The sequence below is a fragment of the Staurois parvus genome, unplaced genomic scaffold, assembly GCF_062004578.1.
Source record: "Staurois parvus isolate SC_StPar_1 unplaced genomic scaffold, SC_StPar_1.0 ptg000473l, whole genome shotgun sequence".
NCBI classification, from domain to species: Eukaryota; Metazoa; Chordata; class Amphibia; order Anura; family Ranidae; genus Staurois; species Staurois parvus.
This window is the reverse complement of record NW_028318269.1, coordinates 2,261,225-2,286,512: the sequence shown is the minus strand read 5'-3', so window position 1 is coordinate 2,286,512 and position 25,288 is coordinate 2,261,225. Positions and strand designations below refer to the sequence as shown.

At 42.6% G+C, this 25,288-nt stretch overlaps 1 protein-coding gene across 3 annotated transcripts in view; it reads right to left on the bottom strand.

Annotated features, from left to right (window-relative positions):
• Nucleotides 1-25,288, bottom strand: part of LOC149452426 (septin-9-like) — a 443,799-nt gene that overhangs the window by 244,481 nt on the left and 174,030 nt on the right. The window contains exon 1 of one of the 3 annotated variants that reach the window (XM_089689407.1): nt 23,885-24,217. The exons of the other annotated variants lie outside the window; for them this stretch is intronic. Within the exon in view, the coding sequence (XP_089545533.1) occupies nt 23,885-23,939 (55 nt within the window). The 5' untranslated portion in view covers nt 23,940-24,217. Of the gene's footprint in view, nt 1-23,884; nt 24,218-25,288 lie in introns of those variants that run through there. 3 annotated transcript variants of the gene reach the window in all.

The following is a 25,288-nucleotide window of genomic DNA, read 5'->3' as shown; positions in this document are numbered from 1 at the left end:
AATAATATAATAATAATAAATTTCATTCAATAATATAATCAAACCAAAAACACTGAAATTTGAAATATAGCGCCAAGTTCGCACATCACTGACCAAAGTCGCAAAATCGCTTTCAGTGTCTGATGACGAATTTCCCCCACGAATCATTATCACTCAATTCTGCAAGTAGTTCTAATTTATTATCGCTGTTCTCTAGCTGGTCTAAAACCGCTTTTGACCTAAAGGGATGCTTTTTGGACACCATGGACGTTTCTCAGTTTCCAGGCAGAAAGAACAGTAAAAATGCAGGCAGGGCACAGGACAAAGCACTCGGGACAAAATGTATGTGAAATGGTTTGATACAGTAATGTTTTACTATGTGATTTTAGTGTATTTAGTGAATGTCACTTTTTGTCATTTTCAAATTTCCCCCCGTTCCATCCCCCGTACATCCCGACGCTCGCAGGGGACGGAACCCAGATGACAGATGCTGGCATCCGCCGGAGGACATTGCTGGGGACACTGCAGGAGGGACATCGCGGGAGTGCAGGACAAGGTAAGTGAAGAACAGATCCCAAAGCAGCGCCGCATGGTAAGCCCGAGTGTAGCTCGGGGTTACCGCTTTTGGTACTGAAACTTTACCCCGAGCTACACTCGGGAATACCACCAGGGAGGCTACAAAACGTCTGTTTAGCTGCATCTGCATACCGCGTTTATGCGTGTTTATGAGCGTTTGCGTTTAGAAGCATTTTTTAAAGATAACCTCAGGAGACCTTCCAAAATGCCCAGAATGCACTGAGGAACAGTAAAAAATTAACTATTAACTAGATTGTAAGCTCCAAGGAGCAGGGCCCTCGTATCCCTCTTGTATTGAACTGTATTGTTGCTGTATTGTCTCCCGTTATATTGTAAAGCGCTGAGCAAACTGTTGGCGCTATATAAATCCTGCATAATAATAATAACTATTTCAGACATTTTGAGAGAAATAGAGAGAGAAGAAGCAGAGAGAGTAGTATGTGTTGAGATTAGCTTTTTTTTTGTTTAGATGCGTTCCAGCTCATTTCTGTGCAGAAATTATTGCAGCAGTGTCTAACATATTTTCTTTCATGCGAAACCTCAAAGTATGGTGTACCAGTTCCATTTGAATACCAGGAAAATGCTTTGCATGCATTTTTCATGATGAAAAAAGGCTCTGGACAGCATCTGGAAATGGAAGAGTTAAAAAATTTTCCAAACGCTTATAAACGCGGTTATCTGCGTTTACACGCGTTTCCAAGCATTTGGCGCTTGAAATGCTGATAAAATCTACTCCTGAACACAAGTTTGGTGCGTTCAAAAAAATGACTGTAAACTCAACTGCCTATAAATGACTGTAAACGACAATGTGTACATGGACACATAGGAAAACATTAGGGAAAGTTCAGGGGCTGCTGAAAAAAAACGCAGAAAAGCTCCTAAATGTGAGTTTATCAGCTGCAGTGTACATGGAGCCTTAGAAAATCGATCGAAAAAAAACGGTTGGTTTTATAAAGATTTGTCTAAAGTGTATGCGATAACATCATCATTGTATCAAACATTTTACCCCAATTATCAAAATATTATCAATCGATAACAACATCCATGGTACATTTTTCGTAGGTCGATTACATGATCTTGCTTGTACATCTGGGGTTATATTTTAACACGCACTCGCGCTGTTGGTTTTCTGAACTGTATTCGATTGATTCCACTACTAATGTTTAGAAAATCGATCATTTAGGCTACAAAAATCCAGCATGCTGGTTATTTTTTGCCATAAAGCTTCACATTTCAAGAATCAAAATTAGCCCACGAACGTTTCAAAAGTCACACAATCGAGCGTAGCAGGCGCTTTTTGGAATGATTTTCTCACCGTGTATGACCAGCCTATAATCAGTGGGAACATTTCAATACAACGATGGCATTATCACATGCATGTTCAACAGATCTTTATAAATCCAACCATTTTTTAATAACAGTTTTGTAATGGTGTATGACCAGCGTTAGGGCTCATGTACACTGCAGCTGCTAAACTGAAGTTTAGGAGAAGTTGTGCGCTTTTTTTTCAGCAGCACCTGAACTTTCCTTTATGTTTTCCTATTTGTCCATGTACACATAGTCGTTTACAGTAGTTTACAGGCAGTTGAGGTTACAGGCATATTTTTGAAAGCACAAAAATTGAGTTCCGGAGAAGAGTTTACCGGCGTTTAAAACGCAAACCGTTTCTAACCGCTTGTATACGCTTTTATGTGCATTTGGGTTTAGATGCGTTTTTGGGCAGGTCCATATTCAGGTGCTGTCCAGAGTCTTTTTTCTTCATCAAAAATGCATTCAAAGTGTTTTCCATGTATTCAAGTGGACCCAGTACACCAGTGCAGTCAGTTCCAGGTTTCACCTGAAGGAAAAAATGGTAGAACGTGCCGCATTATGCTCATAATGGGATCCATAGTGAATACAATCAGAAAAGACAGGTAATCTCAACACATACTGCTCTCTCTGCTTCTGCTCTGTTTTTCTCACAAAATGTTTGAATAGTTAATTATTTACTATTTTTCAGTGCAATCTGGGCATTTGGGAGGGTCTCCTGAGGTTATTATTTAAAAACGCTTCTAAACACAAATGCGCATAAATGCGGTAGGTAAACGTGGCTAAACTGCCATTTTTAACCTACGTTTTCTAGCAGTTTCCAGTGGTTAGAAAAGTTTTTCAAACGCCCCGTGTACATGAGCCCTTTTACTCTGACCCTTCTCTCTGATTTTAACAGAAAATACAGAAATACTGGTTCTCAGATTTGAAATTTCAGTTGGTCCTCAGAGGATAATCAGAACTCTACACAAAGAATGCTCATTGAACAGTTCAGAAAGTGGAAGAGATGGGCCTCTTGCACACGGGCATCTAAGGCCATGCAATGCAAATTCCATTGCATTTCCTCTACCACAAAGCCCAGGAGCTGCGTACAGCCACTCATAGACATCAATGGCTGTGTGCAGCTGTACTCGGGGAAACGCTGAAGCTTGCGTAAATCCGAGTATACGAGGCCATGCAAAGCATAGAAACTCTTCTACTTGTGGCTGAATGCAGCACCTGGGCTTTCTGGGTGGAGAAAGTATGCCAGAATGTACATTGCATGGGCTTAGAAACCCGTGTGCAAGAATTACACAAATATTCATTTTCACAAAGACTGCTGCTTCAGTGTTTTTTAGATTTTTTTGTCAGATGTTACTATGGTATACTGAAGTACTGTATAATTAAGCATTTCATATTTATTATTATTTATTTCAGGTACTTATATAGCACCATCAATTTACTCAGCACTTTACATATATATTGTACATTCACATCAGTCCCTAACCCTCAAGGGGTGTACAAGCTAAAGTCCCTAACTCACATTCATACATACACATACTAGGGCCAATTTAGACAGGAGTCAATTATCCTACCAGCATGTCTGTGGAGTGTGGGAGGAAACCAGAATAACTGGAGGAAACCCACAAAGGAACAGGGAGAACATGCGAACTCCAAGCAGGTGGTACCGTGGTTGGGATTCGAACCAACGATCCTAGTGCTGCCAGGTGGAAGTGCTAACCATTTAGCCACTGTTTACCGTTATCATTGAAAGTAAAACCCCAAATTTTTGGTTGTCCCCAGAAAAGTAAGAGGGGAAATTTTCCAATGGTGACATTAGTCCTGATGACCTGGGGGGCCCCATAATTTGCAGGGATTTCCTCCCACTTCCTGTTTGGCTATGGGAACAAAAAAAAAATCTGACAGGGGTTATAACCCTCTCTTGTTCTATCCAAAATAACAGAAAAATACATTTGGACTATCATCATTTTTTTCTTCTTCAGAAAATATGTTTTGGGGTTTTAAGTAATCTCCAGGCCCAAAATTTGTTAAAACGTGCAAAAAAAAATATTTGCAAAAAGCTTTTGCAGCAAGAGTTAACACCTTCAACAAAGCTGCATGCAACTGGCCTGAAATCTTTGAAATGGCTTTGTAAAAGCTTGATGTACACACTTCTCTTAGACGTTTCATAAGTTTCAAAGGCTTTTATTGACAATTACATTAAGTTTATGCAAAGAGTCAATATTTACAGTGTTCACCCTTCTTTTTCAAGACCTCTGTAATGTCTTATGGAGCTGTCCTTGTATGCATGCTCCCAGGTAGTCCCTTTCTTCTCAAAGTGGAGTTCCATTCAAAAGTGGAAGCTCCGCTTATTTGCCTCCTTCCCCCACCCCACTCCACTGCCATATTTGGCACCTTTTGGGAGGGAGCGGATAACTAGTTTTGACAGCTACCCGCTCCCACTTCTGGCTCAGTTCGCCACGGCCCCCTCCTCCCTCCTGCAGTCTCCTGGGAACTTTTTAATTGGTCCAGCAGTGTTCTGGGACCTGTGAGAGGCTCAGCGCGGCTCGCTCATGTGCACTGGGCACCAGGCTGTAAAGCTGCAAGCTGTCACAGCCTGGTGCCCACAGTTGAGATGCTGGCGCCATGGAGGAGAGAAGGGGAGAAGGGGTGGTGCGGGTGAGAACATCGCTGGACCCCGGGACAGGTAAGTTTGTGTTTATTAAAAGTCAACAGCTACCATTACTTGAAGTGTGAATGCTCCTCCACCAGAAATCTCTTTTTTTTTTTGTTCAATCTGAGTTTATTGAGTTTTCAATAAGATAAATGATATCAAGAAATACAGGTATAATAAAGGAAGGAGTATAAAAAAAAAAGCATCGGACACCAATCCGCGCACATCAACAATCGAAAATATTAATATGACACACATACGATACATTGCATCAGATTGGCGAAATAGGACAGAAATGTAGAGCAATCAGACATGGGGAGTAACCACATCATGAACAAAACCATAGCCCCAGGCTCCACAGCCCTAAAAGCAAGGGTTGTATGGTGCAGGAACACATTTCAGAGTATACTCGAAAGAGGCATAAGTATTGTAGAAAATGGTCATCTGATAAAAGATATGCCTAAAGGGAAGGAAAAGAATATAGGGAAACGAGTAAGGAGCAGGGGAGGAGAATGAGGGGGATCAAGAATGGCACACCTACTCCACCATGGCTACACCAGAAAGGGGTCAGCACCACCGGCAACCCAGGAGTGAAAGTCAGAAGAGTAGTGGACCATGGTCTAAGAGGTCCAGATAGAAGATAACAGATCCATTCTCTCTGATTCCTGTGCCAACAAGCGTTCAAGGTCATGTATAGAGTCCAGCTCATTAACCCATTCCCCTAGGAAGGGCACAGAAGTGGACTTCCAGTAGTGGGGGATAACTGCCCTGGCAGCGGCCACCATGTGTCTCAAGATATCCTGTTTCACTGATTTTATAGATTAAGGCAGTAAGGAAAGAAGAGCTAACTCCAGGGACGGAAGGACAGACGTTGACATCAGTTTACAATATAGGTAAAAAATAGATTGCCAGAATTTCTGGATAGGTGGACACGACCACCAGATGTGTAGTAGGGTACCTTGCGAGCGTTGACAACACCAGCAAGTGTCAGGGATTGAAGGGTTGAAGCGGTGAAGGAGCGATGGGCATCTATACCACCTGGTTAGTAGCTTGAAGCCTTTTTCATGACTTTTGAAAGCCGGGGATAGCGCGTGGGTCAAAATGAAGCAGTTTTGCCAATCCAGTGGGGAAATGGTAAGTTGTAAATCTACCTCCCAAGTGTGGGTATAAGGAGGAAGATCGGGGGATGATGCGCAAAGAAGTATCCAATACAGTTGGGAAACTACATGGATGGGAGGTCACCAGAAATCTTTTAAAATTCTCAACTGTATATACTTGGCCGAAAATATGAAAAAAATGAATGAATAAACTGCGAAATGTTTATTTGGCTGAGCTGCATGGGGTAATGTAAAAATGACTGAGAGTTTAATATTACTTTATCCCCTTCATGCCACCTTCATGGGTGTTGCTTGAGGTTGCGTTCTGACAGCATGCTCACTATGCTCAGCAGCATACAGACTGAGCTGTCACCAACAGCTCTCAATCCTGACATTTGATCAGGAGGCAGCGAAACAGGCTCCAGATCATGTGACGGCTATGAATGCCAACCACATGATAGAGAAGCCATACCTCCTCCTGGACATTAAAGCCCACTCAAAGACCCACAAGGAGGCAGTGTAGTTTCTCACGGTGATTAGTTCCCACAGTGATCACATGATCAAAAGCTTGTCTCAGTGGCTCCCATTCAAAAGATCAGAGAGCTGTCTCATTCTCAACACATGTCCTCAGGTTGCATATGTGTAGTACCTGCATGTTAAAGACCACCATTACTGCTGCCTCATGTAAGCATTACATGGTTGGCAAGAGGTTCCTGATAGACTGGATTCTTGTAAATTTAGGCATTCACAGCTCTTCTCACAAAATCCAACTCTACCTTCAGACACATTGCACAAAACATACCGTTCATATGGCCCAACTTGTTCATGTGTGTGCTTCAAATCATACAGCTAACATAAGACTACCTATGAGTGCTCAAGAAGGCAAATGAACTTTATGTCGGAATACAAAGGCTGAATTTCTCTTTTCCTATTAAATATTGCAAATGTCAAGAATCCAGTTACAATCATAAGTTTGCCCTTTCCTGTTCCATAGAGCTTTCTGTGGTTTGACAAAAGAGACAAAGTCCCATATTTGGTAGGCCTGCCAAAACACTCAGAAAATATGTTCTTGGCCATTTCCTTTACTTCTATCAAATTTATTAAGTTTCGATGTGTCATGCTCCTAGGTCTTTTATCTAATACACAAGATTGCTTACAGAAGAGATTTGCGAATGACATTTGGATATATGTTGTACACATTTACAAATCCACACACACACAACCTATTAAAGAGCTGACAATATGGGGTTGGCCATAACATGGCCATAACAGTGGAACCTTTGAGACCATGGCTGCTGCACACAATGGGGTTTATTTACTAAAACTGCAAAGTGCAAAATCTGGTGCAGCTCTGCATAGAAACCAATCAACTTCCAAGTTTTTTTTTGTAAAACCTTAATTGAACAAGCTGAAGTTAAAATCTGATTGGCTACCATGCATAGCTGTACCAGATTTTGCACTCTCCAGCTTTAGTAAATCAACCTCATTGCGTTGTGATTGCAGGGAGATGTCACACATGACATGAAGCAATGGCTATGGTCTCAAAAGTTCAACAGTTATGGCCGCGACTTTGTTATGATAAAATCATTGAATGGTGACAAATAAAAGTGTGCGGGTGATATATATTCTTCGCTGATGAGGTTGGACAGCAAAATCCACCTGGTTGCTTCAGAAACCATCATTGCTAAAGCTCCACATTTGTATGGTCTGCCTGTGATTACCATAATGAATGCAAATATGCAGTAACCCAATTTAGTAGAAAGGTCATAGAAATCGCATATCACGACAAAACCCTATAAGGAAGTGTATGACAGCTTAAGCCCAGGCTCTGCCCTTGGAGCTCATTCATGTTTTGAGCCAGGATGAGCTTTGTCCTTGGTGGCACTGCTAGCGGTTTTGTCATGCAAGAGGACCTGGTGGAACCTTGAGTGGCACCTGTCATTTTGTTCTGGTACCCAATTTAGAATGACAGCGTGATCCCAGGACAAAACACCATCGGGATGGAGGTCCAAGATTCAGGTCTGTCACTGCAGATCCGGGACAAATGACACCTATGCTTCTGAGTTGGACATGCATAGATCTCATATTGTTTATGTACCATGTATATAACATCATTTTGCAATCAATATGATTATTTTACTGGATTTATGTAGCACTTTACAAAATAAAAGGAGACAGCACAGCTACAATACAAATCAAGGCTTTACAAAATAAAAGGAGACAGCACAGTTACAATACATATCTAGGCATGAGGATAAGAGGGCCCTGCTGGTGAGAGCTTACAATCTAAAAGGAACAAGAGAGAAGGAAGTATATCTCCTAATTTATGTTTGTTCTCTCTACAAACTGGGCAACCGTTCTCACCAGCTGTCCTGTTACTATGGACTGTGTGATGTGTTTTTATGCCGAATGAGAAGGAAATATTGAATCATCCTGTTACTTTAAAAAATAGTTGCATGACTAAAAACGATATTTTATCACATATCCTATTGTCTTCACTTGTTTCCCCTAATGTGCATGCACACCCTAACTATGAACTTCTCTTATTTGCTGTATTTTGATCTATTAAATATGCCATTGAAAGCATTGTGATATATCTGTTCGATAAGTACACAAAGTATACCAGTTTTTTCAGCTAGAATTTATAGGACATAATACATTTTCAGTTAGCATTGTTCCCAGTTCATTCTCTCTCTCTGTCCTAGGGTGCCAACATTGCTTCTCCATGAATACAGTACATTTTTACATACTTATATTGGTCCAATGTAACTATGCACATACTATACCTGTGGGATCCCTGTAGGTGCTGGAAATCACTGTAGTAGACACCAGTACAGCAATTGTCTCCACTAGCTTCTGGCCAAACAGCTGCCCTGCTACTTAGTGAACACAGGAGGTCAGCCGTTTGGCTAGGGCACTATTCAGAGAATGCTTTGTATTTTCTCAATGAATGCAAAGCATTCTCTAATTGGACGAGGTGGAGAGTGTGACAACACTGTCCCACCTTTCTACCTCGTCCAGTTAGAGCAGGGGTGCTCAACCTGTGGCCCATGGGCCACATGTGACCCTTGGAGCCCTCTGATGTGGCCCTCAACCTCAAAGTAAATGCAGGAGTTTTAGTGCTCTTTCAAGAAGTGCACCTGCAAAATATAATAGAAGTCTATGGCACAGTGCAACTAACCCACAGGCAGGCTGCAGGTGCTCTTCGCTGCACCCACAGGGCAGATAAACAGCAGCATATCAATGTGAAAGCAGCCTTATAAGCAGCTCAGGACAGCAAGGTCAAGCCTACATTTGCATTTTGGTGGCAGTAAAACCCCATAGTTGAGATGTGTTTTTACCACACACCCCCAACCACTGATTTAGCACCAGGGGTTGCAATGGTGACCCTGCCCCATGGGGTGCATGTGGCCTCCCTCTCACACTTGCACACGAGTGATGGTGTGGGCGACATATATGGAAATTGATTCTCTCCATTTTCCTCCTGCAACTGCTGAAATCTGGTTTCTCCTCCTTTTCATCCTGCTGGCATTCAGCAGCTGCAGGAGATAAATGTTTGTTATGCTATTCAAAATAAAAACATTAAAATTCGGAACCATTTAATTTCACTGTGGCTCACGACCAGTTACCAAATCACTTAAGTGGCCTTCACTCTTCAAAGGGTTGAGCACCCTTGAATCTGAGAATGTTTTTCATTCACTGAGAAAACGCAAAGCATTTGGATGGTACCCATGCAGACTGCAACAGGGCAGTCTCTTAGAATGGGACACGGAGACTAGTGGCAGCCACTGGAGTAGCAGTGTCTACTACAGTGATTTCCAGCTTGTAGAGGAGTTCCACAGACATGGTATATTATTATTATTATTATACAGTATTTATATAGCGCTAGAAAGTTTGCTCAGCGCTGTACATTATAGTGGATATGCATAGTTACATTGGTCCAAGCCCTGGAACTCCAGGTATGGCCTTTAGATCATGCACACCATTTGAAAAATGATATGATCCACTGAAATATCCTTCATATTCTTTACCCACATTGTTATGAATATAGGCAACACTGTGATCACATTCCAGGCTCCCCGCAGTGTTTTTGCAGCCCACCTTCAAGGATGTATTATATATGTTCCCTGGAATTTTGGTGTCCTCAGCAGATTATAAAGGAGGGTTTTCCACAGCATACAAGGGCAAATTATAGCTAGTGGGTGGACCAACAATCCAGAGACTAGATGAGACTGAGAAGTAACCAGTGAGTTGACAGACAGTAGACAGTAATCTAGTAGAGTTATAACCTAGCAAGAACTAGATGTTTCAAAGTATGCAACAGAAGTGTATAGCCAACACATTGGGAAACCAGAGCAGACAGCAACCAAGTAGTCGAAATTCACAGCCAAGTCAGGATCTGCAAATTTCATGCATGGTCAAGACAATCCAAGTCACCAATAAAGGTCTATCTAAGAAACAGCAAAGAGCCACAACCATCTAACAAACTGTTCTGTAGCTCATAAAGATGAACATTGGCAAAAAAAATCATGAGATCAGTTGAGATATAAGAGACTAGGCCTCATTGCGCGGTTGGAGGGACAGTAAAAATGCTGCGATAGGCAACTGTGTTTACATGCTGCGGCCATGTCTGTGGCAAAATCTACTAAACATATAGCAATTGGTGGGCGACAAACCTGGCAAACACGACACATTCAAACAGGGGCAGACTGACAACTCATAGGGCCCCCGGGCAATAGGGGATCATGGGGCCCCTGTGTCCTTGCCCAAACTCAAAAAAGCCTATGAAAAAGGTACCAGGGGCATCTCATGGGGCCCCCTACTGACCCCGGGCCCTCGGGCAGTGCCCGAGTTTCCAAATGGTCAGTCCGCCCCTGCATTCAAAACACTGGCAAAACGCTACAAATGCCCCCCAACCACGTTCACTGTTTGTCAGCAAAAATAGGGTTAAAACAGGCAGTGAGGGGGAACACATTGCTTCCTTCGTGCCTGTCAATCACTTCTGAGCCCTGGTTTACCCTATGCAGGCTGGTTGCGGGTGGGGGAATCGTATCTGTTCTAGCACCCAAAACCACCCATAGCCGAATTGCACTGCTCTTATAAGATGTGCGAGGTTGCGATTCATTCTGAATGGAATTGGAATGGAATTCTTCTGCCATCTCAGCAGAATTGCAGGTGTGGGGACCGCATGGAAATGGCATGGTCAAAAAGACCATGCAGTTTCCCAGCAGCCACATTTTTAAAAATGTGCATACACCTTTTTTGTGCAAGATCCATGGGCACAACAGCACATTTAAATTAATGGATGCCATGCCCAAGCAAATGCGAGCCACCTGGCCTGCAATAGTGTGAACCGAGCCTGAAGCATGATCTGAACGCAGATCCTGCTTCAGACTAAAGGTAGATTTAGAGGCACATGACCTTCTGGTTCAAGCAAACACTTTGTTGTGTTTATATCATAGGGGGAGTGAGAAGACATGCACTGGCAAATGCTTCTTGACCCAATTATCACTGGACGTTTTCTAACCTTCCCAATCTATTTTTACAACAAGAATGGAAGCCAGGTGGTCATGCATGGGACCCAAACCTGAGATTGTTGCTGTTCCCCAAAAACAACTGGATTGTGTTATTGTTGTCGTTATGTGTTGTCTTATGTTTTAGTATTGTGTTTAGGTTAAAAGGAACTCATTTGGATAGAAGCATATAAAGAATCTGTCAGGATACCACAAATAACATATGTTTGAAGATGCATGCTCTAGGGCTGTCATCTTTATCCTTTTGTCCCTACGTGGGGGGTCCCATACCTAGGACAAGCACCTGACCTGATTGACCATCAAGTGTTGGAAAACTTGTTCCAGGTCAGTGGCCCACCAAAGCAGGGAAGAAAGAATAAGGATGACAGCACAATAATAAGCACCTTAATAACAATGGAAGGTTTCATGTTTCTAAAAATAATAACTTCCCACGTTTTTGCGGTTGATAAAAATATGCATGTATTATTTTTTTTCACAGGAGCCTGCAAAGCATTGTACCCACGGTTAATGCCAGGCTCCTGCAGACACTTCCTACAGCTCTCTGGCCGTACCTCCGTATGGGTTGTCAGTTACTAACCTGCAGGAAGTATCTAAGAGGGTGCTGATCAGCATCTTCGTAGTCCACTAAGAATTACAAGTCCGTCTGCCAAGATGGAAGATCCGAGATGTATTACACCACGTTAAATGTGACAAAGACTGTGGTTGAGAGGACCCCCTGCTCATTGTTACAGGGGGACTCAGGGGGTCAGGGGGGCTGGTGCATAGCAACATTTTCCCTAAATATGGGTGTAACTTGTAGCATATTCCTAAAGGTGTACCTATCCTTTAAAAACACATATGAGAACTGCTTTGTCAGCCAAAATGTCCTGTTCAGCCTGTCTTGTGATTCAAACATCACTTTCACCCTGCATACCCAAAGCAGGCGACAACACTAAACATTACCTCTACTCTACCAACTTTATCATTGGACAATCAGTCATCATCATCATCATCATCATCACCATTTCTGTCCAAATAACATATAGATGTTCCAGAAAGCTGAAGGAAGCAGCAGAATAATCTTCCAAGCTATGCAGCATGGTAGAAGTATGTAAATCAACAGACTCTGAAAAGAATAACAATCCTTTGGAAAAAAAAAACTTTTCACATAAATGTATTTTTGCAGTGTATGTGTCTGTTTCACCTATATCAACAATCTGAATTGGCACCTTTTTTAAAGTCAGTAGTTGCAGTTCTCGATAGGTGCTATGCAGCCCTTTGCAGAATTAGTACATTCAATTTGCATTTTTTCTTTTATTTACCAGGCCTACATTAGACACTTTTGCTAGGGCTCACTATCGTTAGATTTTATAAGCAGCAGTAATTCTACAGAAATCTGACTTCACAGCTTATTAATACCAGTACAGTGGAAAGTCTATCAATGCAGTTACATCAAAAGTCCTACCATAACTTATATAAAGGGCTGGTTGGTGGGATTTCTACAGGGTACTGCTCAGAGCAGCCATTCTCAGTCATACAGCCATAGGGGGGATTCTTGCAAAGGTTGCTAGAGGCTCTTTGAGCTGTGGCTGATTGACCTCCCATCTGATGGTGCCTGCAAAGATTCGGGAACCAATGCTACTTAGCAGTGCCAGAGGCATGATACCAACGATCTTGTTAGCTGATTGAAAAGATGATTATCCTGACCACCACTGTAAAGGACATCTTCCAACTGACTACAAATGTAAGGGGAATTCTTCCCAATGGCTACCAAAGTAAGGGACATCTTCTCACTGACTACCAATGTAAGTGGCAATCTCTCCAATGGCCACCAATGTAAGGGACATTTTCCCACTGACTACCAATGTAAGGGGCATTCTTCCCAATGACCACCAATGTAAGGGACATCTTCCCAATGACCACCAATGTAAGTGGCATCTTCCCACTGACTACCAATGTAAGTGGCATTCTTACCAATGACCACCAACGTAAGGGAGATCTTCCCACTGACTACCAATGTAAGGGGCATTCTTCCCAATAAATACTAATGTAAGGGACATCTTCCCACTGACTACCAATGTAAGGGGCATTCTTTCCACTGACTGCTGATAATTTATTTTTTTGAAGGGTTTCCCCAAGACCTTACATTAGTTTATGGGTTCCTCTAGGAAAAAAAGATTGAGAAAGGCTGACTGTAGGCACAGGTGCACTGCTCAGGGAAGCAAATGGCCATGTTTCTTACTTTCTGACCAGATGATCGCTATCATTGAAAAAGAAAGTAGAGGGAATCTTAAAATATTTGGTTGTCACTAGAACAGGAGGAGAGAGGAAATCTCCCAATGAGGACGCCCATTCTGGTGACAGCTGTCAAAAGAGGGTCTTTCCCTTTACACTGGGGAGATTTCCTTTTACTTTCTGTTGTGTCTCCTGAGCAGGAAATGAGGAACATCAGGGACACCAAACACAAAAAAAGAAATCCTAGAGGTTGTAACCCTTCATTCTATAAAAATCTAAATAAGTGTTTTGGCTGGAATTATAACTGAATATAATAAAGAAGGCCATTAACAATTTAATTATCACTTGCTTGCAGATATCCTGTAATTTGTTCCCCTGTTACTTATGTTCTTGTCCTTAAATACCACAGAAAAGGTAACCATGTTCCATCTTTTCAGAACATTTAAGCAAAAGAACGCAGTGTGGACATGCATCTTTTCCATAAAATTAATTATACGGTCTTGGTAGGGATGGCTTTTTACAAATCATTCATCTTTAGATCAGTTTTATCTACAGAAATTTTAGTTTTCCATTTTCCCATCTTGCTTTCAGTGTACAAATCGTGTTATCACCAGTTCTTCTTCTGTTTCCTTCCTTCCATAACTCAATTCACTAAGGGATTGACTTGCTAAAGATCAAGTTAAAATCATCTCTTTCATGTTCTTTGTGCGTGTTTTTTTTAGCTTTTTCTCTTCCTAGAGGGACATTTAAACAGATGTAAAGCCCCATTTCACTTTTAAACTTTCTGTAGTATTCCTTATAGTTAATCCAGCATTTCCCAACACTTAAAATGGTACTAAACCCATAACAGTAAAACCAGTCTGTATATGCAGTAAAGCATGCTTGTTACACTCACAGTGGAACCTAAGGGGTTAATCCTCCATATTGTATAAAAAGGCTGTTTGATCTTGCCTTCTCTGGTCATCCCCTTCTTCCACTGTCCCCAATCCATCTGCTGATCGTACAGAGCCCTAGGAGGCACTCTGCACATGCTCAGTTTGGAGAGTTTTATTTTTGTTTTTTTGGGAGGGTGATCAGCATAGGCCCAATCAGCACTGTTCAGACACAGGATTAGGGGACATGCAGGGGTCTCATAGGACAGTCAGAGGAGAATGAAAACTCCTCCAACAGGCTTTAACCAGTGTTCGACCAGACATTGAGAAGTCACAAGACTGCTATATACTGCTGATGAGAAAAGGTATTTAGCAGTTTTTAGTTGCTAAAATAATTGCATTTCCATGTTCTGTGTACTGTGGGAAACCAGATATAGTAAATGCAGGATCATGGGTTTAGTAACTCTTTAACTGTCTTAGTTAAATAGATCTTTAGCGCAAACCTATATAACAGTCTGGCTTGGGTGGACAAAAAAAATTTAATGGAAGGACTGAAATATTCACATTTCCTGGTGAAAATGCTGCTGATGTTTCCCTCGTACTTATTGCACTAGCCAAAAGTTAGCCATGTGGTCACATGATCTCGGCTAAAGAGAAGGATCTGAATTTAGACTGGTTGATCCAGCCTTAGCAGACATCAGGTGACTAAAGGCCTTGGCTTTTGCTTACATGAAGTGCTAGAAGGAACTTGCACAGCAATCAGGAAAGATAAGTATTCCAGGCTCAGCATTTCTATTGCTCTTTATTTATCCATCCCAGTAAGGATGTTAACCTGATGAATAGTACCTGTAAGGGACAGAGGTATTTAAAGTTGTAAAGGCTAAAGTTTTTTTTACCTTAATTTTACATTTTACAAAATTACATTTCTGTTATGTCACAATATACAGCAATAGTACAAAAATATCTGTATCATTAAAAAAAAGTCCTTAGGGCCAGTCTAGTGACTTGGCTTAGGCTGAGATCCCATTGGTCTGCTGCAGGCAGGGAGAAGCATGTCCTTAGTCCTCACTCCTCAGATCAGGCTTAAACTTTGTAACCTTGTGGGAAGTCATAGTGTGACAGGCTGCTGCAGGGGGCTGATTTGTATCGGACATCTGTGAACACAAGCCAAGAAATACAAAGGAAGCAGGATTTATCTCTGAGCCAGCTCTAAATTCTCAAGCTAGATGCTGACCCTGGATGATGCCGGAACAAAGATGGTGTCTTCTTTCTGGAGTGAAAGGCAGATGAAGGAAATACTGGGATCTTTGCAAGGGTTAATAACTACCTTAAAGTGTTAGGCCTCATTTATACTTCCGCATAAGGCCATCATCAGATTTCAATGTCAAGAATCTGCCCGTTTCTGTGGCTGGATCACAGGTGGTTGCAAACAGCTGCACCCAGGAAGCCTGTATATGGCAATAAGGTGACTACAATCTAAAAACTCCTCCAATATCACATAAAATAGTGGTATTGTTAGTCTTCTGCTGTCTTTGGGAAGGACAAGTCAAACCAAAAAAGCCCAAATCTTTAGCTAAAAGGAATCACGCTTTGAAAAGACTTCCAGCAAAGGAAATGAGCCAATCAAAAGTAAGGCAGTGCCTATACATTAGTCATTTATTTTCATTCACCCAGCAGGTTGAAAGAAAAAACAAATTACCCAGTTTTCCCATCAACACGTTCGAGGAGACTTCCCCGCTGTCAGAATACACTGGTCAGCACTGCTAGCTATAGTGGGCTGAAATCTTCCAACATGCTGGTTATACAACAAACTGGTTATACAGAAGCCGATCTGTAGATCTATATTCAGCTCCCCCCCCCACAAAAAAAAATAAAATAAATATAATTGGGACACCCTTCCAAATCATTGGATTCAGGTATTCCAATCACCTCCATGGCCACAGGTGTATAAAATCAAGCACCTAGGCATTCAGACTGCTTCTACAAACATTTGTGAAAGAATGGGTCGCTCTCAGGAGCTCAGTGAATTCAAGCATGGTACTGTGATATGTTGCCACCTGTGCAATAAGTCCATCCGTGACATTTCCTTGCTACTAAATATTCCACACTCAACTGTTAGTGGTATTATAGCAACTGGGAACAACAGCAACTCAGCCACCAAGTGGAAGGTCACGTAAAAAGGACAGAGCGGGGTCAGCGCATGCTGAAGCATACAGTGCGCTGAAGTCGCTAAGTGTCAATAGCTAAAGACCTCCAAACTTTGTATGGCCTTCAGATTACAACAGTGCGTATAGAACTTCATGGAATGGGTTTCCATGGCCAAGCAGCTGCATCCAAGCCTTACATCACCAAGTGCAATGCAAAGTGTCAGATGCAGTGGCATAAAGCACACCACCACTGGACTCTAGAGCAGTGGAAACGTGTTCTCTGGAGTGACGAATCACGCTTCTCTGTCTGGCAATCCGATGGACGTGTCTGGGTTTGGCGGTTGTAAGGAGAACGGTACTTGCTTGACTGCATTGTGCCAAGTGTAAAGTTTGTGGAGGAGGGATTATGGTGTGGGGTTGTTTCTCAGGGGTTTGGCTTGTCCCCTTAGTTCCAGTAAAAGATACTCGTAAAGTGTCAGCATACGAAGACATTTTGGACAATTTCATGCTCCCAACTTTGTGGGAACAGTTTGGGGATGGCCCCTTCCTGTTCCAACATGACTGCGCACCAGTGCACAAAGCAAGGTCCATAAAGACATGGATGAGCGAGTTTGGGGTAGGGGAACCTGACTGGCCTAAACAGAGTCCTGACCTCAACCCGATAGAACACCTTTGAGATGAACTAGAGCGTAGACTGTGAGCCAGGCCTTCTCGTCCAACATTAGTGCCTGACCTCACAAATGTGCTTCTGGAAGAATGGTCAAACATTTCCATAGACACACTCCTAAACTTTGTGGATAGCCTTCCCAGAAGAATTGGAGCTGTTATAGCTGCAAAGGGTGCACCAACTAAATATTGAATCCTACGGACTAAGATTTGGATTCCAATTAAAGTTCATGTGCTTGTAAAGGCAGGCGTCCCAATACTTTTGGCAATATAGTGTGTGTATATATACATGGGACAGACTTGATGAACCATTTGGTGTTTTGCTACCATCATTCTTCTATGTTTCTTTGTATCAAAGTACCATATAAAAATTCTTGTGTTTTTGACAGTTACTAAGGGCACACTCTCCAGCATCGAACAAAGGCCCATTCAGTATGACAGTGCAAAGAACAGAGGGTAACTAGGGTTTTTGACCCTGACCACAGCCAGCATACAGCACTACAAAGATCATTAGTGTACCTAGGAATTTTTCATTCTGGGTGTAGAGAAATTAAATAAAATCCCTTTTCAAGTCACACCCAAAAGACACAAGCACTCTTAGCAAATTTGAAAACATTCTTAGTCTGCATTTCATTTTTGTATGAGCCGTTACACAAAATAGTTTAATAAAATCAATTGTAATTGTGCAACTAAGTTGTTAAAGCCAACCTTCAACCTTTTTTAGCACTTTGGATATTTTCTTCCCCTTTTCTTTGGTTACACATTTGGATGTTAAAATATAAAAAAAGTTTTTTTTTTACAAGGTTCCAGCCCTCTCCTCCAACTTTCTCACCTAGATGAGAATGATGTCCAACTCTATTTCCAAAGCCTCCTGGGATGCTCACGTCACCCATCCCAAGGTACTTCAGTACAATATCTAGCACATTGCCAATGCACCAGGCAAAGTTATGGGTGTACAGGCGCACAAGAGATGGTGGTAGAGCAGCAGGTTACACCAGACGATGGATTCGCTGCTCATGTGAGTTTGTTTTTTGAGGACAACCAACAGTTGAGGCAAAACTGAAGAAAAACAAAAACATATAGGGAGGTAGTAAAGCTCCTCTTTAGCCACATACCTAGATCTTAATCACATATGATTGTCAGTGTGGGCTGCTGAGTATGGGACAGAAGGTGCACGGTGTATGCATTAAACTAGGTGTGGCATGCCAGGGTGACAACACTGATACAGCAATATGCCTATGGATAGTGTTGTCACTCCAAGCCAGGATGATGAAACTGCCAGGATCAACATGTATTTTTTAGCAATGGTAGTAGGGTGTGAAAAACAAACATTAGCACATCATTGGGCTTTGGGGGTAAGTAACCCAATGGCAATTAATTCTTTAGCTGTACAGACACGTGCACATTGCATTTTTTCATGTTAATTTTGTTTTACTATGTAATAAAACTCCTTCTGTCTCATCAACAACCTTGGCATTTGCCAACGCTGCCCTCCTCTAGTTCAATCTCTTGTAAAAAAACAATAATTCGTTACAAAGGGCAGTTACCTACTGTATAACAACCAATCAGAATTCATCCTCGATTCAACTGCTGCAAATTGAAATCTGGTTGACATGGGTCCTGCAAATTGCCATTGTCATGAAAATGAGCGAGGATCTCCAGTTTTGTAAACTATATGGTAATGGTAAATAAGGAGAGGGGAAAACTGATGTTACTCCCATTTCCCAGTTTTGTCACATTTTCTAACCACATGCTCAGCTGCTGACACTGTGCAACAGACAGAAGGAAACATGAGAGGTTCAGACGTGCTCTCAGCTGGGATGAGATATGACAAAACACCACTTGACTACTACAAAGGGCCAGCTAAAAATTCAGCTGAAGGGACCCCAAGGGGAAATAAAGATATCACATTTGCTCAAAAACAAATATCTTCCAAAGTCTACAGTGCAATTAACCAGAGAGAGTTCAATGTAGAAGATACAAGGGACACATGGTCATTGTAGGGTTTCTGGAGGATTTGACATTGTATCAGGCTTCTAACATTTTCAGGAACCACAAGTCCCACTGTATACATTAGAAGGGGTATGGTGAGACAGCTGGTTAGGCACTCATTGGGGAGGATTTACTAAAACTGGAGCGTGCAAAATCAGGTGCAGAGCTGCATAGAAACCAATCAGCTTCCAGGTTTTATTTTCAAAGTTTAATTGAACAAGCTGAAGTTAGAAGCTGATTGGCTACCATGCACAGCTGAACCAGACTTTGCATGCTCCAGTTTTAGTAAATCTCCTCTCACTGCCTATATCAGGTTGTTGTAGAATCTAGTGGGTGAATCATCCTTGAATTATGCATCAGAAGATGATTTATGATATGAGTTTTCTCACTGGGAAAGCAAAGGGAGCGGCCAGTGCTGATTCCTTTTTTAGTCCCTTTATGACCAGCAGACATACATGTGCGGTGGTAAAATGATGGGCTTTAATGCCCACATGCCACACATATGTGTCGCTGAGTAGCCATTGGTTATGTGCTGCTCTTTCAGCACAAAGACCGAGCTGTCACAGGTCTGGGCTACGGATCAGTAGCTGGTTGGGCCGGCTTCCGATTATGTGATCAATAGTTACATATTCGACAATCCAGCTCACCCTTGCCAGTGCTCCAAACTTTTTAAAGGGATGCCAGGGTGAGTGGGAAGGGGTTAATATGACTGCTAACCAGCTGTCATCTTTAAGCTGGCCATACACTGAGCAAATTTGAAATTTGATTAGTGGATGGCCCTGTTGGCTGTCTCCCACCTGACACTAAAAAAATCAAAGGAGCCAAGTAGAAAATTGTTGGTCAAACAGCTCCTGCATGCAGTAAGATGCAGGTACTGGGTGGGTATTCTGACAGGTGGTGGCATTAGTTGTCATAATACAATATGTACAATGGGAGATTCATTCATCAATGCTTTATAGCATGGATGGAGGAATCTGGTATATTCATTTCGTTCAGCCCACAGACTGAATGAAAAAAATCCGTGGGTGTATGGCCAGTTTTCTCCTCCATTTACTGCTTTGTTATCCAGTGATGTGCAACAATTGTGGTACATATTGGGCATTCCGACACTTCATTGGTGCACGCTTTTTCTGGTTCAGTGTCTGGTACTAAAACAAGCATGGCGATGAAAGGGCAGGAATGCTTGTGTCTTCAACCAAGTCAGCAATGGCAGCATCCATACATCAGTCCTGACAGGCTCACTTTAAATAGTCACGGAGTCAAAGGCACACATGGACCATCTGTCAGTAAATTCCATTTCATATAGGGCTTTATTTATATCTCTCTTTATGTCTCTATATGTGTGTTATATTTGATTCAAACCTGTATCCGACAACACAGTGGGTTTGGTTTACTAAAACTGGAGAATGCAAAATCTGGTTCCGCTCTGCATAGAAACCAATCAGCTTCCAGGTTTTATTGCCAAAGCTTAATTGAACAAACTGAAGTTAGAATCTGATTGGCTACCATGCACAGCTATACCAGATTTTGCACTCTCCAGTTTTAGTAAATTAACCCCAATGTTTGAGTCTAATTGGCTGCTACTGAGACACTACTTATCAGGGGCGGACTGACAACTCACGGGGCCCCTGTGTCCTTGCCAAAACTCAAAAAAGCCTATGAAAAAGGTACCAGGGGCATCTCATGGGGCCCCCTACTGACCCCGGGCCCTCGGGCAGTGCCCGAGTTTCCAAATGGTCAGTCCGCCCCTGCTGCCCACACTCAAAGCACACCCAAAATAGCCTATAAAAGGTGCCAGGGGCATTTCATGGGGCCCCCTACTGACCCCGGGCCCTCAGCCAGTGCCCGAGTGCTCAAATGGTCAGTCTGCCCCTGCTACTTACAATATATGTTAGGGCCGTTCACACCAGAACGCAGTTCAGGAAAGGTGTATTCTGTTTCCCACACTGCATTTAAAATGCACTGCCTTTGCGATCTACTGCGAGTGCCAATACATTGTTAATGACACCCCAAACGCAGATCGCAAAAGCAATGCGTTTGTGGACACCAGATCGCATGATACCACAGTACCATGCAATTTGGTATGGCGCATTAATCAAAAGTAGTGCATGCACTATTTTCCATTCATTCCAGTGCAATTTGCAGCCCATCCAAATGAATGAGCTGCAAAAAAGTACTGCAAAGGAATGCAGTACTGCGCAGGAATCCGCAGCAACTGGCCCTTAAAAGGATTATCAGTATTGTCCTACAGTAACTAATTTGATTTGGGGCCCATTTACACTGTTTTGTTTTAACACATGCATTGCAAGGCAATAATACACATGTTCTACTTGTCCATCTCAGAGCTGTAGAAATTAAAAAAATCCATCATGTCAATTTTTTCAAAATTTAATGTGTTAGGAGACCCAAAAACGTCATGGCCATTGGCTATGACTAAGGCTTATTGCTGAAACGCGTAAATCATTTTATATGCACATTTTACTTGTTCAAAAAAGTTTATTATTTGGGAGGACGAGTGCTGGCTATACCAGTTGCATCTGTGCTGGGAAGACACACAGAGCCAGAGCACCGACATTCCACCTCCATGGGGATTATCTCTGGGCGTAGCACCTACTTGTTCAATGCACCTGCCTAGTACTAATAAAAAGACATGCATTTCCAATGCAATAATTCATAGACAAGGCAAAGTGTCTTGTTTCCAGTAGTGTCAATTGACACCATTGAAAGTTAAAGAAAAAAAATTTTTTTGGACACTTTGACATGAACCTTGCACTGCAATGCTGCTGAGGTGAATAAAACTGTAAAAAAATGTAATTTGTGACATTTCAATCAAATTCCTTGAAAAAAAAAAAGTGCCAGGATTGACCCAACGGCACTCATTTACACCAGCAGCCATGCGATTAATGCAGCTTGCTGGTGTAAATGAGCCCTTAAATTGGTCCTTCACTCAAAAGAAACAGTATCAATTGTCTTCCTCCCGAGAACCCTCCCACCCTTCCACCTCTTTTTTTTGTATTTGTATTTTTTTTGGGGGGGGGACAGATATTTCCTTTCAAATCCTATGGGACTTTTCACACCACTGTGTTATAGATGTGGTGAGGTTTGAAAAGTCCTACATGCTACATCTTTGGTGTGCTTTTTAAAAGTGCACCAAAAATGTAGCTCCCCATTGAAATGATAGAAAAACGTGTCAAAAACACATCAAAAACGCACAGTCCATGTTTCACAGATGCATGATTGGAGTCAGGCAACCAGAAAACATACCAAAAAAGTATCAAAAACCCATATGCGTTTTTACTTTGTTTTTTGAATGGAGCAGTGTGAAAGCACCGTTAGCCCCTGATTCACACTGGTGCAATGTGAGTGCGCACAGGAATCACTGCGTTTCTTGCATTGCATCGCACCACACTGTGTTCATGTGATCTGTTGCAGGTGTCACTTAAAAGTTAATGACACCTCAAAAGCAGGTTGCAAACGCCGTGCGTTTGCCTGAATCGGCAATGGACACCCATGCGATCCGATTCCAGTGTGGCAAACAAAATGCTGTGTGATTTCAGCCATAAAAAACTATGGACTCAAATCACACCCCACAGAATTGCATGTGATTTGCACAGGAATGCGGTGCAATTCCTGTACAAATCACATTCGATGTGACAGTGTGACGATTGGTCTTAGTGCTGTGCGTTCGAGTGCAATTCACAAGCAGGTCTGTACAGTTCAATTTCAGCCCATTTATTTTGAATGGGATGAAACTGCACCGCACCACAGCAAATGTAGTGCCTGCACTGCTTTTGCAAACTGACTGCAACCACATCGCATGGTACATTTGTACCATGTGATCCAGTGTGAACTACGTTTGGGGTGTGATTAAAGTGGAGCTCCACTTGTATGCCTCCTCCCCCCCCTCCACTGTCACATTTGGGACTTTTTGGGGGGAGCAAGTACATGGTTTTGACAGGTACCCCCTCCCATTCCCAGGTCAGTTTGCCGTGGTGAATTGAGTCAAAAGCCAGGGGTGGACTGACCATTTGGAAACTCAGGCACTGCCCGAGGGCCCGGGGTTGGTAGGGGGCCCCATGAGATGCCCCTGGTACCTTTTTCATAGGCATTTTGTGTTTGGGCAAGGGCACAGGGGCCCAATGATCCCCTATTGCCTGGGGGCCCCATGAGTTGTCAGTCCGCCCCTGGCCCGACTGTGGGGTAGACAGCGCAGGACTCCACAGGCTGGTAAGTATCTGTTTTTTAAACGTAAGCGGCTGACATTCCATTTTTTTAAGCCAGAGTGAAGTTATTCACATTTTCTAGCACGGGTTTTAAATTTAGACCATAAATAATATTCACGCACCAATGACAGCATCACTAGAAATCTCGATTTGATTAACAGATGCCGCCACCATCTAGAAATTTACAGTAAACACTTTGCAATTATTAATCTCTGGTTTGTAACGTTCCATCTATTAAACCTTCATCCAGATGTAGCAAGTCTCTATTTTATGTTTCACTCTTCCTCCCCCTCGCTATGAGTCACCAATCTTTTTTTCTTCTTCTCTTTCTGAGTAATTTTCAGCCTGTTCTCCTCCACCACCCCCCTATCGCCTTCATTACCTGTGTCTGGTCAGACGCACTATTTCCTGTCCATAGAGCGGCTTGCACAGATCTCCTATCTGATGACCTACCTATAAGCTGCTTGTGAACATCACCATGGACTTGAAGTGGATCTCCCCTGCTGTCCTCCCATCCCATCCCAGCACACTGAGCCTCCCAACCATGAACAGTCAATGACACAACAAACATCTGTTACAAGTAACATAAAAAAAAAAAAGAAACATTAGATTTTTTTACGAACCTTCAAAGTCGGAAATAATACCTTCCAGGTGCGCGTTCACCGTAGGATCAGACATTTTCAGGGACCGTCCACTGTTCCAGATTCTGTCCGGATCCCAGCAGTGATTTCTCTCCCCCCCCCTCTAAACAACAAATCCCAAATTTGGAAAAAATGGGCTCACATCAGAAGCTGCCGCCAAGAAGGGGGAAGGAGAAGAAGGAGAAGGGAGAGGAGGGGGGGGGGAGAAGAAGGATTCTCCTGTTATGATTGAGATTCTGAACTCTTTTCCCTTTATTGCGTGTGGGGTTTTGTCTCTCACTCTCTCCCTAACTTGAGTAGAGAAACACAGCCCCTAAAAGCTGATTTGAATCAATGGTGCAAAGGCAGCTCAGTGGCTCCGCCCCCCTGACACACACACACACACACACACACACACACACGCGAGCGCGCACAGCTCGCATTCCCCAGGCTGCAATGACATGGCCAGCTTTCTGCCAACCCTCATTAATCCTCTAAGTGCCACAAATCTGCCTATTAATGGGTTAATCTCATTGGTTGGCACGCCGAGACGCAAATAAGATCTGAAACATTGTGGGATGGCGAAAAGAAAAAAAAAGTATTTTGGTTCAAAATCGTTACGTCATCACCTCTGCATATCTCCATGGACGTATAGTTTGCAGGGATGGCACCGTTTTAAGGCTGAATTTTGGGGAAAACAAAAAAAAAATCCCTGCACCGCAAGGGTTAAACCGATATTATTTTTATTATTATTATTATTATTATACGGGATTTATATAGCGTCAACAGTTTGCTAAGCACTTTACAATATAACGGAGACAATACAGCAACACTACAGTTCAATACAAGAGGGATAGGAGGGCCTGATCCTGGGAGCTTACAATCTAGGAGGGAATATTAAACTCAGAAAACAGCACAGTGGCTAAATGGTTAGCACTTCCGCCTGGCAATACAAGGGTTGCAGTTCAAATCCCAACCATGGCACCACCTGCCTGGAGCATGTTCTCCCTGTGCCTGTGTGGGTTTCCTCCAGTTACTCCGGTTTCCTCCCACACTGCAAATAAATGTTGGTAGGTTACTTGGATCCAGGGGCGGACTGACCATTTGGAAACTCGGGCACTGCCAAGGGTACGGGGTCAGTAGGGTGCCCCATGAGATGCCCCTGGTACCTTTTTCATAGGCTTTTTTGAGTTTGGGCAAGGACACAGGGGCCCCATGATCCCCTATTGCCCAGGGGCCCCATGAGTTGTCAGTCCACCCCTGTTGGATCCTGACTAAACTGGCCCTAATATGTGTATGTATGACTGTAAGTTAGGGACCTTAGATTGTACACCCCTTGAGGGTTAGGGACTGATGTGAATGTACAATATATATGTAAAGTGCTGCGTAAATTGACGGCGCTATATA